Raw genomic sequence first — 13,107 nt, forward strand, 5'->3', positions numbered from 1 at the left:
TATTACACTAGTAAAAGAACATTTTTAACTCGAAGTCGCAATAAGCATACACGACGCTGGTCGAATTGACCTTTTCTTGCCTGCCTAACGGGAAAAGAATATATTAGTACGATAACATGTACTTTAAGTAACATAAACTAAACAATACGTCGGAAATATCAAAACTGATTTGTCATCGCGATTTCTTTTACTGTGATAGGCAATAAAAATGATTTTACATATCTGCCTGTGAATGACAACTATTTTTCCAACCCACAAACTTTCTACAAGACGATCCTTTGGAAGTATAGATTGCAACCAGGCAAAATAAGAGTAGACTTAGTTTGACCGAGTCTGTTCACGAGAGGAGACTGGCTTCAGCTCAATTCTACTAAAGTGAACTTGAATGGACTCTACGATCTCAAACGGCCAGGATCTATAACAACACTGACGCTCGGTCCCTCATTCCGGATCTCAAACGGCCAGGATCTATAACAACACTGACGCTCGGTCCCTCATTCCGGATCTCAAACGGCCAGGATCTATAACAACACTGACGCTCGGTCCCTCATTCCGGATCTCAAACGGCCAGGATCTATAACAACACAGACGCTCGGTCCCTCATTCCGGATCTCAAACGGCCAGGATCTATAACAACACAGACGCTCAGTCCCTCATTCCGGATCTCAAACGGCCAGGATCTATAACACACTGACGCTCAGTCCCTCATTCCGCACTGTCCCTCGGGTAAGGAAACGGCCAGGATCTATAACAACACTGACGCTCTGTCCCTCATTCCGCACTGTCCCTCGGGTAAGGAAACGGCCAGGATCTATAACAACACTGACGCTCTGTCCCTCCTTCCGCACTGTCCATCGGGTAAGGAAAACCATATCGTACACAGACAGACATGCAAGATTTTATAGTCTATAACAGGCAAAGAAAAAAGTCATTTCGATATTTCAGCAAAAAAGCTAACATATATGATAAAAAGAATATTATATTTGTGGTTTTGTACAGCGAATATATTAAACTTGTAGAATAAAATCGCCGAGCCGCACCTTTTATTATTTTGTTCAACTCGTTTAATAAATTCAGTATGAAAATGGCACTCCTGTAATACCCTCTATGTAATGAAATACTACCTGTGATAAGGTATCAATTAGAAAGGTGTATTAAAATATTGAAACAAAGGAAATCTGATGCGGTAGCATGCTGATAACAAGAACACATATAACATAGAACGTTCGCACTTTTACACAACACATTGAGCATATGGAATGCTTACATAACAAATAAACGTATAGTTTGTAATTTCATGATGTCATATATAACACAAATAACACTTAGAGATGTTTGGATAAAGAATCATAGGCGTAGAAGGAGATAGACACTTCAAAACTTTCCGGCGAGTCGTTTTTCTTGTCCTACTATTTCAAACTTTGCTGTCAAGGTATTTGAACCAGTTGTTTTCTTCTGGAATGGCTGTTGTCCACTAACGTATAATGCCATTTTACCTAAATATAAGAAACAATCTATAAGACATTTCCTTTCATCTACCATGTAAAATGGTATACTGATATGTTAACAGAGCACTTCCAGGTAAAGTGACAACACTCACAAATTAAATTTGTTTGCCATTTTAAAGTTTTTATAGTATTTCGGTCAAGTAATGATGCTCAGTTAACTTTACCGATGCCTATGGATTTTTACCAGTACTGAGTTACTGACATTTACTTCCAAATTTTACTCATAGGCTGGGTATGAACAATTTCAGGCATATTGTCATATATCATTCCGTGATGGTTGGGAATTTATCTAACCGTAATTGTTTTCTCGATTAGGTAGATAATTATACTGAAATCATTAATGTTATTAACGAAGACAGAATTTAAATACATTGTAACTTTTCATTTTTAAGGGATAAAATCGATAAATATCCTACAAATTTGTTTATCCTTTTTTTCTTTGCAAAATGATCTCACTGATCTGAATTAAAGCCAGAACGACACAAGTAATTCTAAATTGTATTACATGATAAATTATTCAAAATAATGTGATAACATTTTACCTGGTTGAACCACAAAGCCATTGTCAGTCCAGACAGCCATTTGTCGTAAGGAAATTACAAGCTGAAATTCCTGTGTAGTACCGGATTTGATGTATAACTTTTGGAAGCCAACCAACTGTATATTTGGCATTGTTTCGTTTGTTGATAACCACGACATGTAAACTTGAACAACCTGAAAAATATTTCATGATATTGTGTTTGATACTGAATGATCGTATCAATCATATCTGATGAAACAAATCGCCACCTCGGTGCATATTATGCAGAAATAATAGTTTCGCGCAGAGGTAACGAAAAGTAAACAGCTTTCATGCATTCTATATATGAAAGATTACACGGAGGACAGCTTTTCCAAGCTGTTTCCTATGTGAACTAGAACTGTCACAGGAGTGACTCATACCCCCACCATACGGTCTTGTCACAGAAGAATGGCAACCATAAGAAATCTTAAAAATACTTTGGAGTACTTCATCCTGGGCTTCCACATATAAGTAATACTAGTATAATACTAGTATAGTAATACTAGTAAATATATTAAATCTCTAATATTAGAGATACACTAAAAGTGAATTTAAAAAAGTGTCTTACCGACCCATGTTACCACAGAAAAATGTTTTTACTTTTTACATAGGACTTATAATAAAAAAGTTAGAAAAATACCTAAAGTATTGAAAATCTAAAAATAGGATTTCTAAAAATAGACTAATTTCTGGAATTTAAGGGGAAGAAACTCAGTACAAAAGTTAAAAAAAGGTTACTTCCCTTTGGCTCTAAGCCAATCAGAATGAGATATAGTGAAAATACATCAAAATTAACCTTAAATTCTAGGTAAAAGGGGACACAATTCAAGAAAAATTAGTGTCAGAGTTATGCACCTTGTGTCACATGATGTGGGTGATGAGGCGGAACATCTATTTTTAGTCTGAATCAAATCCATTCAGTAGTAACTGAGATATAGTGAAAATACATCAAAATTAACCTTAAATTCTAAGTAAAAAGGGACATCATTCATGAAAAATTGGTGTCAGAGTTATGCACCTTGTGTCACATGATGTGGGTGATGAGGTGGAACATCTATTTTAAGTTTGAATCAAATCCATTTTGTAATAATTGAGATATAGTGAAAATACATCAAAATCAACCTTAAATTTAAAGTAAAAGGGGACATAATTCATAAAAAAATTATGTCAGAGTTAAGCACCTTATGTCACATCATCTGGGTGATAAGGTGTAACAACTATTTTAAGTTTTAATCAAATCCATTTAGTAATAACTGAGATATAGTGAAAATACAACAAAATTAACCTTAAATTCTAAGTAAAAGGGGACATAATTCATGAAAACTTGGTGTCGGAGTTATGCACCTTGTGTCACATGATGTGGGCACATGATGTGGGTGATGAGGTGGAACATCTATTTTAAGTTTGAATCAAATCTATTCAGTAGTAACTGAGATATAGTGAAAATACATCAAAATCAACCTTAAATTCTAAGTAAAAAGGGGCATAATTCATAAAAAAATGGTGTCAGAGTTATGCACCTTGTGTCACATGATGTGGGTGATGAGGTGGAACATCTATTTTAAGTTTGAATCAAATCCATTTAGTAATAACTGAGATATAATGAAAATACAACAAAATTAACCTTAAATTCTAAGTAAAAGGGGACATAATTCATGAAAACTTGGTGTCAAGAGTTATGCACCTTGTGTCACATGATGTGGGTGATAAGGTGGAACACGTATTTTAAGTCTGAATCAAATCCATTTGGTAATAACTAAGATAATAGATTTCGGGACGCGACGGGACGGGACGGGACGCGACGGGACGCGACAAAACTGACTCCTATATACCCCCCTCAAACATGTTTGGTGGGGGTATAAATATAACGAATACAACTTTTTGTATTGATTCATATTAATTTAACACTTTTAAATTTCAAATGTTTTGACTTTAATGTAATATTTTTCTCTCGTGACTGGAAAAAGAAACCTATGATGAATTCAATTTTAGCATCAAGAATGCGATAGTTTTCTCATTTATTGTAAGAAAAAGTCAGACATTTTGCATGTTTACACAGGATTTTCATCGTAGTCCATAAACCGTTTTACAGAATCACGGAAATCAAAGTTAAATTTCAAAACATACTATCTTAAAAGGTAAACATTATACAGATATTTTGGTAAGTTCTATCAGACTCGCTTTAGTGTTGTTGCGTTTAGAGTCACATAGACACAATTACGGTAACGTCTCTAGCTTCTGAAAGAGGAAAAAGACCGCAGGTGTTCGCCCTCCACCCTTAGCATGGTTTCTGGCATAGGCGGACACAAGACCAGAACCACCGATGTTCTGAAAGCAATCTGAATGGCTTCCTCACATGCATAATTCTACAACCCAAGCGAGATTTCGGACCTACAACGTCGAGGGGCCATGCACGGTTTTATATAACCTATTCATGCGAGGCTAGATATACTAAAACATCCATTAGTACTGATTAGGAACCCAGGAAGCAAATAACATACGATGGAAGAACTTTCTTTGCATCGATATAAAATAGAACTGGTTTAAACTAAACAAAAAGTAAAAACAATGAGTGAGCGCTTAAGGTGAAAGCTGTGTTTCAATTTACCTCATAAGCGCTAATTAATCCTGTATTTGTTACTTGTCCAAACAAGTGCTGGTCCTCCCCGACAGTTATTGTCGGCATTACTGATATTTTCACATACTTAAAACTGGAGTATGATAATCCATATCCAAATGGATACAGTGGTGTCCCTCTAAAATATCTGTAGGTTCTCCCTGTCATTGTATATTCTGTCATTGATGGAATCTGAAAATGTTTTTAATAACATGACATATAGCAATGAACAGTGAATTAATTTGGATGAATATGATACCAGCAGGTTTAGTTGAAAAACATTTACATTTTTCTATTTGACTAGAAAATTTCACCAAAATATAATCGGCTATTTTCAAAGAAAGTACTTCAGTATTCATAATTTCATTTTTCCATCTGTAATCTTTTCAGCTTGACAAATAAGTTGCATCACATATATCATGCTATGAATTTATTCCTGATAATAAACTTAACGCCAGTCGTTCATAATAAATTATATTCTGATTTTCTCAAGCTATCTCTGCTAGTTTGAAAAGGGATAGTTTGTTTTAGCTTTTGATAAGGAATGCCGAAATGAGAGTATACACAATACCTGATCTGCAGTGTCGTACCAAGTATAAGGGAGTCTTCCCGCAGGACTAGCATCTTCTGTTGCCATGGTTATAGTATTATACAAAGCTTCCCCTGTCGCCTGAGCAGGGAAGAAACATTGCATAATGGCCTCCACACGAGGGTCTTTGTCAGCAAAACTTATGTTGACAGGTCCTGCACTGAACACCAGTAGCAGAACTGGACTTCCAATTACTATAAATGAATAAAAAAATGAAATTCAATTTCATTTTAACTTATTAAACATCGAGTAACAGAAACATTCAAAAGGCATTTAGCAGGTAAATCTTTGCTCTATCATTACTCAACATAATAATTTGCATGCAATTTGTCTTATACAGTGAATAGAAACATGGACTCAGTTTGAAGGTCAACCTTTCTGCATGGTCGTAATACTACAGCATATATATGTAAAGCAACGAAATGTAACGTGGACAAAATGTAGTATTTCATGTTATGTTGCATACGGTTGTTAAGTTTACCCGAATCAATAGCATCTTGAATTAGCTGAGACTGATTTCCTGCTAGGTTCATGTTACGTCTATCATTTCCCTCGGATTCCAACTCTTGACCTGAAATTTGAAGATAGTCTGAGATGGTGTATAACGAAACGAAACTAACTTGACTGCTCAATGTAGCAGTTGTCAATTAAAGGTCCAATACTAAGGAAAGTGAACATTTTAATTTCTTTTAAAAAGCACAGAAACTATTTCATTTTATTGGAAAATGGAAGTTGGTATGTAGAAATTCGAAATAAATCGCAGTATATGTACAATTATTTTTCTATGAAGTATGAAGAAAGTTAAAAAGACCTGGGGGGTCATTCTGTCGATTCATTGAAATTTCAACATAATACACATACATTTCTTTGAGTTCCAAAGACCTTCTGTAAATTTTGACCTGCCAATCTTCATTATTTAGTGTCTTGCAGAAGTCTATGCACTGGCTATGAAAAAAATTGCCAACTCACTTTCCCTTAGTAATGGACCTTTAAATTCATGAATAATCATAGTACAGTCTGAACCGATCATTCGAAACTTACAGAACTTTATTCTGCCGAACGGATTTCAAATGCCTTAAATTAAACGGTATTTTTAAGCTAACAAACCCGAAATCCATAAAAAATCAAAACAAATTGTACTCTGAGGCAGATAATGGCAATTGTTCAAGTTCTTGGACATACATATACCGAATGATAGATATGATACAAAAATGAAGAACACACGTTCCAATATTCACCTGTTCCTACACAGATAATCACTAACTGTACATCTTTTACAGCAGCCTTTATAGCGTCAGCCGTGTAATTATCACATTTGTTATCGGAACATCCTGCAGCATAATTTACTCTGTCAGTCATTGCACTCAAGCCTTGTAATGGAGTCTTGACAAATCGTGGATCTATATCAGCAGCATAGTCACCGTACAACTGATTTAGATTATTTGCCATAGGACCAAGTATCTGTTAAAAAAAAACATATTTACAACATGAGTGCGATACTGTCACAAAATACGCCCGTCATCGAGCTTGGCCTAATTCAAGGACCATAATCCAAGAGTGCCGGGGGCGATTTGGCTGGTTATCGAACTTGGCCGAGATACAATGCCCACCCACACACATTGTCAGCAAGTTTGGTGAAGATCGGGTGAAAACTCTCTAACAATTAAATAATCTAAATACTTTAAATGAAGACAAAGAAATCAATGCATAACAGTATGGATAAACACGCGTATTTTTCATTTTTTTGCACATGCCGTTCGTTCTGCTTAAGGAGGTAGGTTACCTTCATATTTGTATGTGCGCATGTCCAACCGGAAGCTAACGTGACGATTTACGACGACGTTTACGACAAACTAAATGTGTTTGTATATTCATTCTTCTGAAAAAAAAATCATGAACCTGTCTTCGATCCGATGCTTTATGGTTTAATAATGCAGAAAAAATTAATAAATTGCCGCAGAAACGCTTCAAAACAATGTTGTCTTAAAATGACGTCATTGACGTCATGACGTTACGTGTCAGTTACCGCGCAAAGTTAATAGCTTTTATCTTGAAAGTACGTAATTCTGTGCATTTTCTTTATTTTAACTATTTCTAAATAACCATTATTTGCTGAAATATTTTTATGAGTCTTTTGCTCTGAATAATAATCAATATTTTGCTTTTTTTATGTAGTTATAACGAAATGTTATGCGGAATGTAAGAAAATGGATAATGGTAACCAATGTTATTTGGAATATAGTTGGGTAAAGGTTACTTGTTACGGCCATTTTCAAATAAAAGATCTCGCAGTTTGATTTGTAATACCTATTTTTCAGGTTCCGTTGATAATTTGTTACTTATTTACTAAAAGTAAGATCTAAAATTGTTCAAATTTCAGTAGAAAATTGTGGTTTCTTGAATTGAATTGATGTTACCATGGAAACGAAGCCCGTGACCTATATATCTAAATGTAAAATTCAAAAGCGTTGACACTGGTCTATTTAAGAAACACAGCTTCGGCTTTTTATTTTCATTTCAACAATATCTATGAGAATATTAGCAGCATCCTTAACGATTTTTCCATGAAAAATGCCAGACGAGGGGTACTGCTGTAAGTATTCTAAGCTGTGAAATTTGTTTGAATAAATGCAAATAACACGAAAACATACTTACGTTAGAAATTATATGTTTTAAAGCTAAATCAACTAGAAAGATAATCTTATTCAATATTTTTTATAAGAAATTACGACAAAAAGCAAGATATAAGCTATTTTAAACATTTCTGTTGCCATGGTTACTTTAAACTTTAAGAAAAATAGGGTACCATATAAAGTGCTTGGTATTTTGCTAATAATATTACCCAAATATTCCATGTTGGTCATTAACAGAATGGCACTGAAGCCGTCGAAAACCCCTATTTTTATACATAGTTGTTTAAAAATGAGAGAAAATGCGTTACCATGGAAACACGAGCCCCGCGACATATACATTTTAAGCTTATATTAGAAAGCTAATATGCATGCTAGTAAAATTATCAATTATGCAGACTTCTACGGATATCAATAAAACTAAAATACAATGAAAAGTGTTAAATATCCGTATTTTCCTTCTTCTTTCAATATGAAATATCTTTGGAGGGTCATGTTCTTCAAACCTGGATTAAAATTGAACTTGAAGGGACAGAGACAAACGAAATTGAAATTGTAGCAGTTAAAACTTCATATTACACGAAATGCAAAATAATGCTGCGTTTCAACTAATTTGAATTTACCCTTGTAACAAGGTAATCTACCTCCTTAACAACGCTGATGTTTCATTGTCTTTAGGAATTATCGGGCATACCGTTTTAAACTTGTGATGAAACAATATAACTATCTTTCGACAAATCAGTCTTTTTGTATATAAAGTTACTTACTGCTATTCTGTTGAAATGTTTCTTTATCGGTAGTAACCTTTCTTTATTTTTCAGGAGCACAAATGTCTGCATTGCAGCTTTGACAGCAAGTTGTCTGTGAGCTGGGCTCTGTACCAGTGACAGATTATACTGCAGATATGGATTCATATTTGGTGGATCAAACTCTCCAAGGCGCATGCGTGTGTAGAAAAGGGGCTTCACTCGTTCCCTTACTAGTGTCTCCGAGACTTTATTTTGCTTCACTGCATCAACTTAAGTAGGTCAAGAATAAGACACCACAGTTGTAATTATTTTAAGAAATTTGCAGCAAACTACATTAAAGCATAACTGTCTTTAAGATATTTTCTATTGAACGTAATGCCAATGTTGCCATTTCATTGATAACTTCATAAACTTTGTGCCCCCTCTATAACCACTTACTATGCCTCTAAACGAAGAAGCATTAAGAAGAAAAAAGATATTCCAGGTAAAATCATCAAATTTTCATCTCCCTTTTACCATTCGGACAATGGGCAAGAAATATTCATTTTCACTTAAATCATGTTTCTATTCTACTTGCTTTTATTGCAAAACTCCAGCATTTTTGCATTTTATCTTTTTTAACATTTTGATATTTATTACATAGACAGTGCATTACAGTCACATAAAACAATTTTCAAGTCAGAGGGGAACAGTAAGTATTTAGCGCTAAGTACTAAGAATTGCAACAAAGCCTCATTCAAATATATAAAAGACAAGAAATACTAATACCAATTGCATCATAAATGTAAGGGTTGTTTCCCGACAGTTCTATATTACATCCAGCCTTGATGCATTCTGCTGCTGTATCTACGGGCGTAGTCAGGTATTGATGCCAATATATGATATTTTCTAGTGCTCCATCATCACTAATCACATAGCCTTTGAAACCCCATTTTTCTCTCAGAATGCTCGTTAGCAGTTTACGATTTGCACAAGCTGGCACACCATTTACACTGATGGTAGTAAGATTTTCAAAATTATATTCAATTCAATTTAGTTCTAGGGGCCTCCGTGGTCGAGTGGTTAAGGTCGCTGACTAGACTTCAAATCACTTGTTCCTCATCGATGTGGGTTCGAGCCTCACTCGGGGCGTTGAATTCTTCATGTGAGGAAGCCATCCAGCTGGCTTACGGAAGGTCGGTGGTTTTACCCAGGTGCCCGCATGTAATGAAATAATGCACGGAGGGGAACCTGGGGTCTTCCTTCACCACCAAAGCTGGACAGTTTGATATATCGAGGGTTCAACGCAATAAGGGCGTATCTACATATAATAATCATATGTAGATACGCCATTATTGCGTTGAACCCTCGATATATGACTTATAATTGTGTCGGTGCGACGTTAAATCCAAAAAAAAAAAACAATCATACATTTAAGTTGAATTCATGAAGATCTGAACATTGTACTCGAGGACAACACTTTTCAAAATACGGTGAAAATGCGTCATGAATTACTCGTCATAAAAACCGGAGCTAAAATAAAAGTTATTTTACAGAATAGTCCGTGCATAACTGAGTAAGCAAACACGAGTTTAATTAACCGTTAACAATTTTACATCATTACCTGTTATAGCTACACATAAGACTGTAAGATCCTGCTAGAACACAAGCCCGAAATGCTGGTAGAAACGTTAATCTCCAATCCCTGTCCGAAACCTGTTAATAATCAAGTTATTAACATATACTATAGTTATTGTGTCAATGTTGCTTATGTGTTTTCATTATAAGCTGCATGCCGACAAAATGAAACTGATTAATGATTATTCTCAGTCTTTTACTACTTAGCGATAAACTAAGATATATTCACAGACATTTATTAGTTGTTTACCTTAGCATTGAAGGAGAACCTGGGCAATGGAATGTTCTCCGGACCACCATGAACATCGAAGTGTTTGCAACCTGCGTTAGCTCTGACGTATCTAACGTGATTGCCTTGTAAACCTTTGACAAAATTTTCTGCATAAATACCGCTTAAATAAGGGTCTTCCCCATAAGTCTCCTGAAATGTGTTCAGAATGTTTTGATGTAATTGCAGTTCAATAACGGGTATTAAGTGGAAATAAAAAGTTAACTGTGTGTTGTAATATTTACTGGACTTTCGGGAATATGGCGTCCATTCAATGTATCTAAGTTCAGCGTAAGCTGGTGCAAGGAGAGGGACCGTGAGGGATGTAGAACCCAGTATTACCTCTCACGATGAAACTCGATCAAACTTCTATTACTTTTCTTGCTTCTAAAGAGTTATACGACATTAAAGTATAGTCTATTATGTGATGAAAATGGTACAGCGGACAATGTATTAATAATATGATAAGTTAAAGCGAAATCTGAATGAAATTTTTATTCTGTTCAGTGATTCATGTCAGATAAAACTGGCAAAATACTTTGATGTTAAAGAAAATATATTTTGAGCGATACCTGATTTCTACCCCAAAGCGGATGCCTCATGATGTTAATTACAGGACTAAAACAGCTTAACCCCTTATGGTCTCCGTATTGTTTCTTCTTAACATAATCATTATGCTTTGCTCTAACCTCGACACCCGTGGCTTCTGCTACGTCGAATATAAGTTGCTGACTGAAAAATACATGTAATCGTGTTTGCTTTCTACGTCCTCTCTGATCACAGTTAAAAATAAAGTCGTTATGATATGGAGAGAAAAACAACAACAAACGGAACAGCATGAGAAAATTAAAGGATATAAACATTTAAGTCTAAAATAATTCCGTCCTGTCCGCTATGTTGATAACTTTAGCACACAGTATGAAGTTATCAAAATAGAGGACAGGACGGAATCATTTTAGACTAAAATGTTTATATCCTTTAATTAATTTACATTTTGAAATGCTACTGAAAATCTAAATAACAGTCTATAGTGTAGAGACAGTCACAACATTAGTGTAGTATCATAAAAAAACATTCTGAATAGCCACAGGTTACTCACATACATTAAACAGTATCATAAAACATGTGTTCCTAGTTCAATTTGAAGACAGCCTTTTCATGATTCAGTTGTTTACACAACTGACAGACAACAACAAAAATAAAGAGCAAATCAAATACCTGTACAATCAGTGTTAAGGGTTTAATCAGTTAAACAAACTACACAATGGTTTTGTAGGTTAATTTCACATGTATGCATGTTATTAACACTCCGGTTTATTTTGTATTAAAGGTCCAATACTAAGTAAAGTGAACATTTTAATTTCTTTTAAAAAGCACATAAACTATTTCATTTTATTGGAAAATGAAAGTTGGTATGTAAAAATTCGAAATAAATCGCAGTATATGTACAATTATTTTTCTATGAAGTATGAAGAAAGTTAAAAAGACCTGGGGGGTCATTCTGTCGATTCATTGAAATTTCAACATAATACACATACATTTCTTTGAGTTCCAAAGACCTTCTGTAAATTTTGACCTGCCAATCTTCATTATTTAGTGTCTTGCAGAAGTCTATGCACTGGCTATGAAAAAAATTGCCAACTCACTTTCCCTTAGTAATGGACCTTTAAATAAAACTTACAACCTGTCACGAGTCACTTAATGTATCTACACAAATACAATGCTATCAATTTGGCAAACAAATTGTTTTTTCTCTTACTTTTAATATATTTTAATTATTACTTTTTAAAAATACATGAAATAATAGCTGAACAATTAGTCTGGTGGTCTGTGAAATGTATATAAATATGTATGGTTGCTTGAAAATATCCCACTTAGTTATCATTTACTGTAAAAATATCATACCTAAATGCTGCTGCTAGTCCAATGGCTTGAGGGAAAGCCGTGGCCTCTCCCGCAATTGCAACACCTCTGAGACACTCTTCATTCCACTGGTACGGCCCGATATTTAACCTTGGGATTGGAGGAGCTGGACCGGCTTTAGTACCAGCCCCACCCTTTGCCATCTGCTCTTTTATTTCATCCAAAGTAAGCCTACCCACTAAATCATTTACACGATCGTCCCAAGGAAGTGAAAAGTTTTGAAATGGGTATAAGCATGTGCACCCAGGCATAAAAATAACGATAAAGGTGCATATATATTGAATGACATTCATTGTATACAGTGCAGTGATAATTACCGGTTAATGAGTTTATGAAATATTATAAAATCCACCTAAATCATTGATTTAAACCTTGATAACACCGTGTCAAATGTACTGCTTTGTTTCTGTTTACATTGGACCGGTTCTTTAAGCATTCCACACGCTGTGATTATTACAACTTTACGTACTAACTATAGGCTGTATCCGGTATTACGGATTGAGAAGCATTGGCGGATGAAAGAATTTATTTACAGATCAGTTTTATATATTCGACACTATTTTGAGAATATATCACGAAACGGTTAGTTTGACTATATTTAATTTTACACATTTTGGATTTGCAATAAATACGATTAAACAGAA

The 13,107-nt window shown here is 34.8% G+C and overlaps 1 protein-coding gene across 1 annotated transcript; it reads right to left on the reverse strand.

Annotated features, from left to right (window-relative positions):
* Positions 1-212: 212 nt before the first annotated feature.
* On the reverse strand, positions 213-12,906 carry LOC123552447 (uncharacterized). Its single transcript, XM_045342116.2, has 12 exons — positions 12,446-12,906; positions 11,113-11,272; positions 10,523-10,693; positions 10,259-10,350; positions 9,424-9,647; positions 8,674-8,924; positions 6,515-6,737; positions 5,758-5,847; positions 5,259-5,470; positions 4,679-4,879; positions 2,051-2,222; positions 213-1,496 (listed from the first exon to the last, which is right to left on the reverse strand). The coding sequence occupies exons 1-12, from the start codon at positions 12,754-12,756 to the stop codon at positions 1,375-1,377; spliced, it is 2,229 nt and encodes a 742-aa protein (XP_045198051.2). The 5' UTR covers positions 12,757-12,906; the 3' UTR covers positions 213-1,374.
* Positions 12,907-13,107: the final 201 nt, after the last annotated feature.

Source organism: Mercenaria mercenaria, chromosome 4 (assembly GCF_021730395.1).
Source record: "Mercenaria mercenaria strain notata chromosome 4, MADL_Memer_1, whole genome shotgun sequence".
Classification (NCBI taxonomy): Eukaryota; Metazoa; Mollusca; class Bivalvia; order Venerida; family Veneridae; genus Mercenaria; species Mercenaria mercenaria.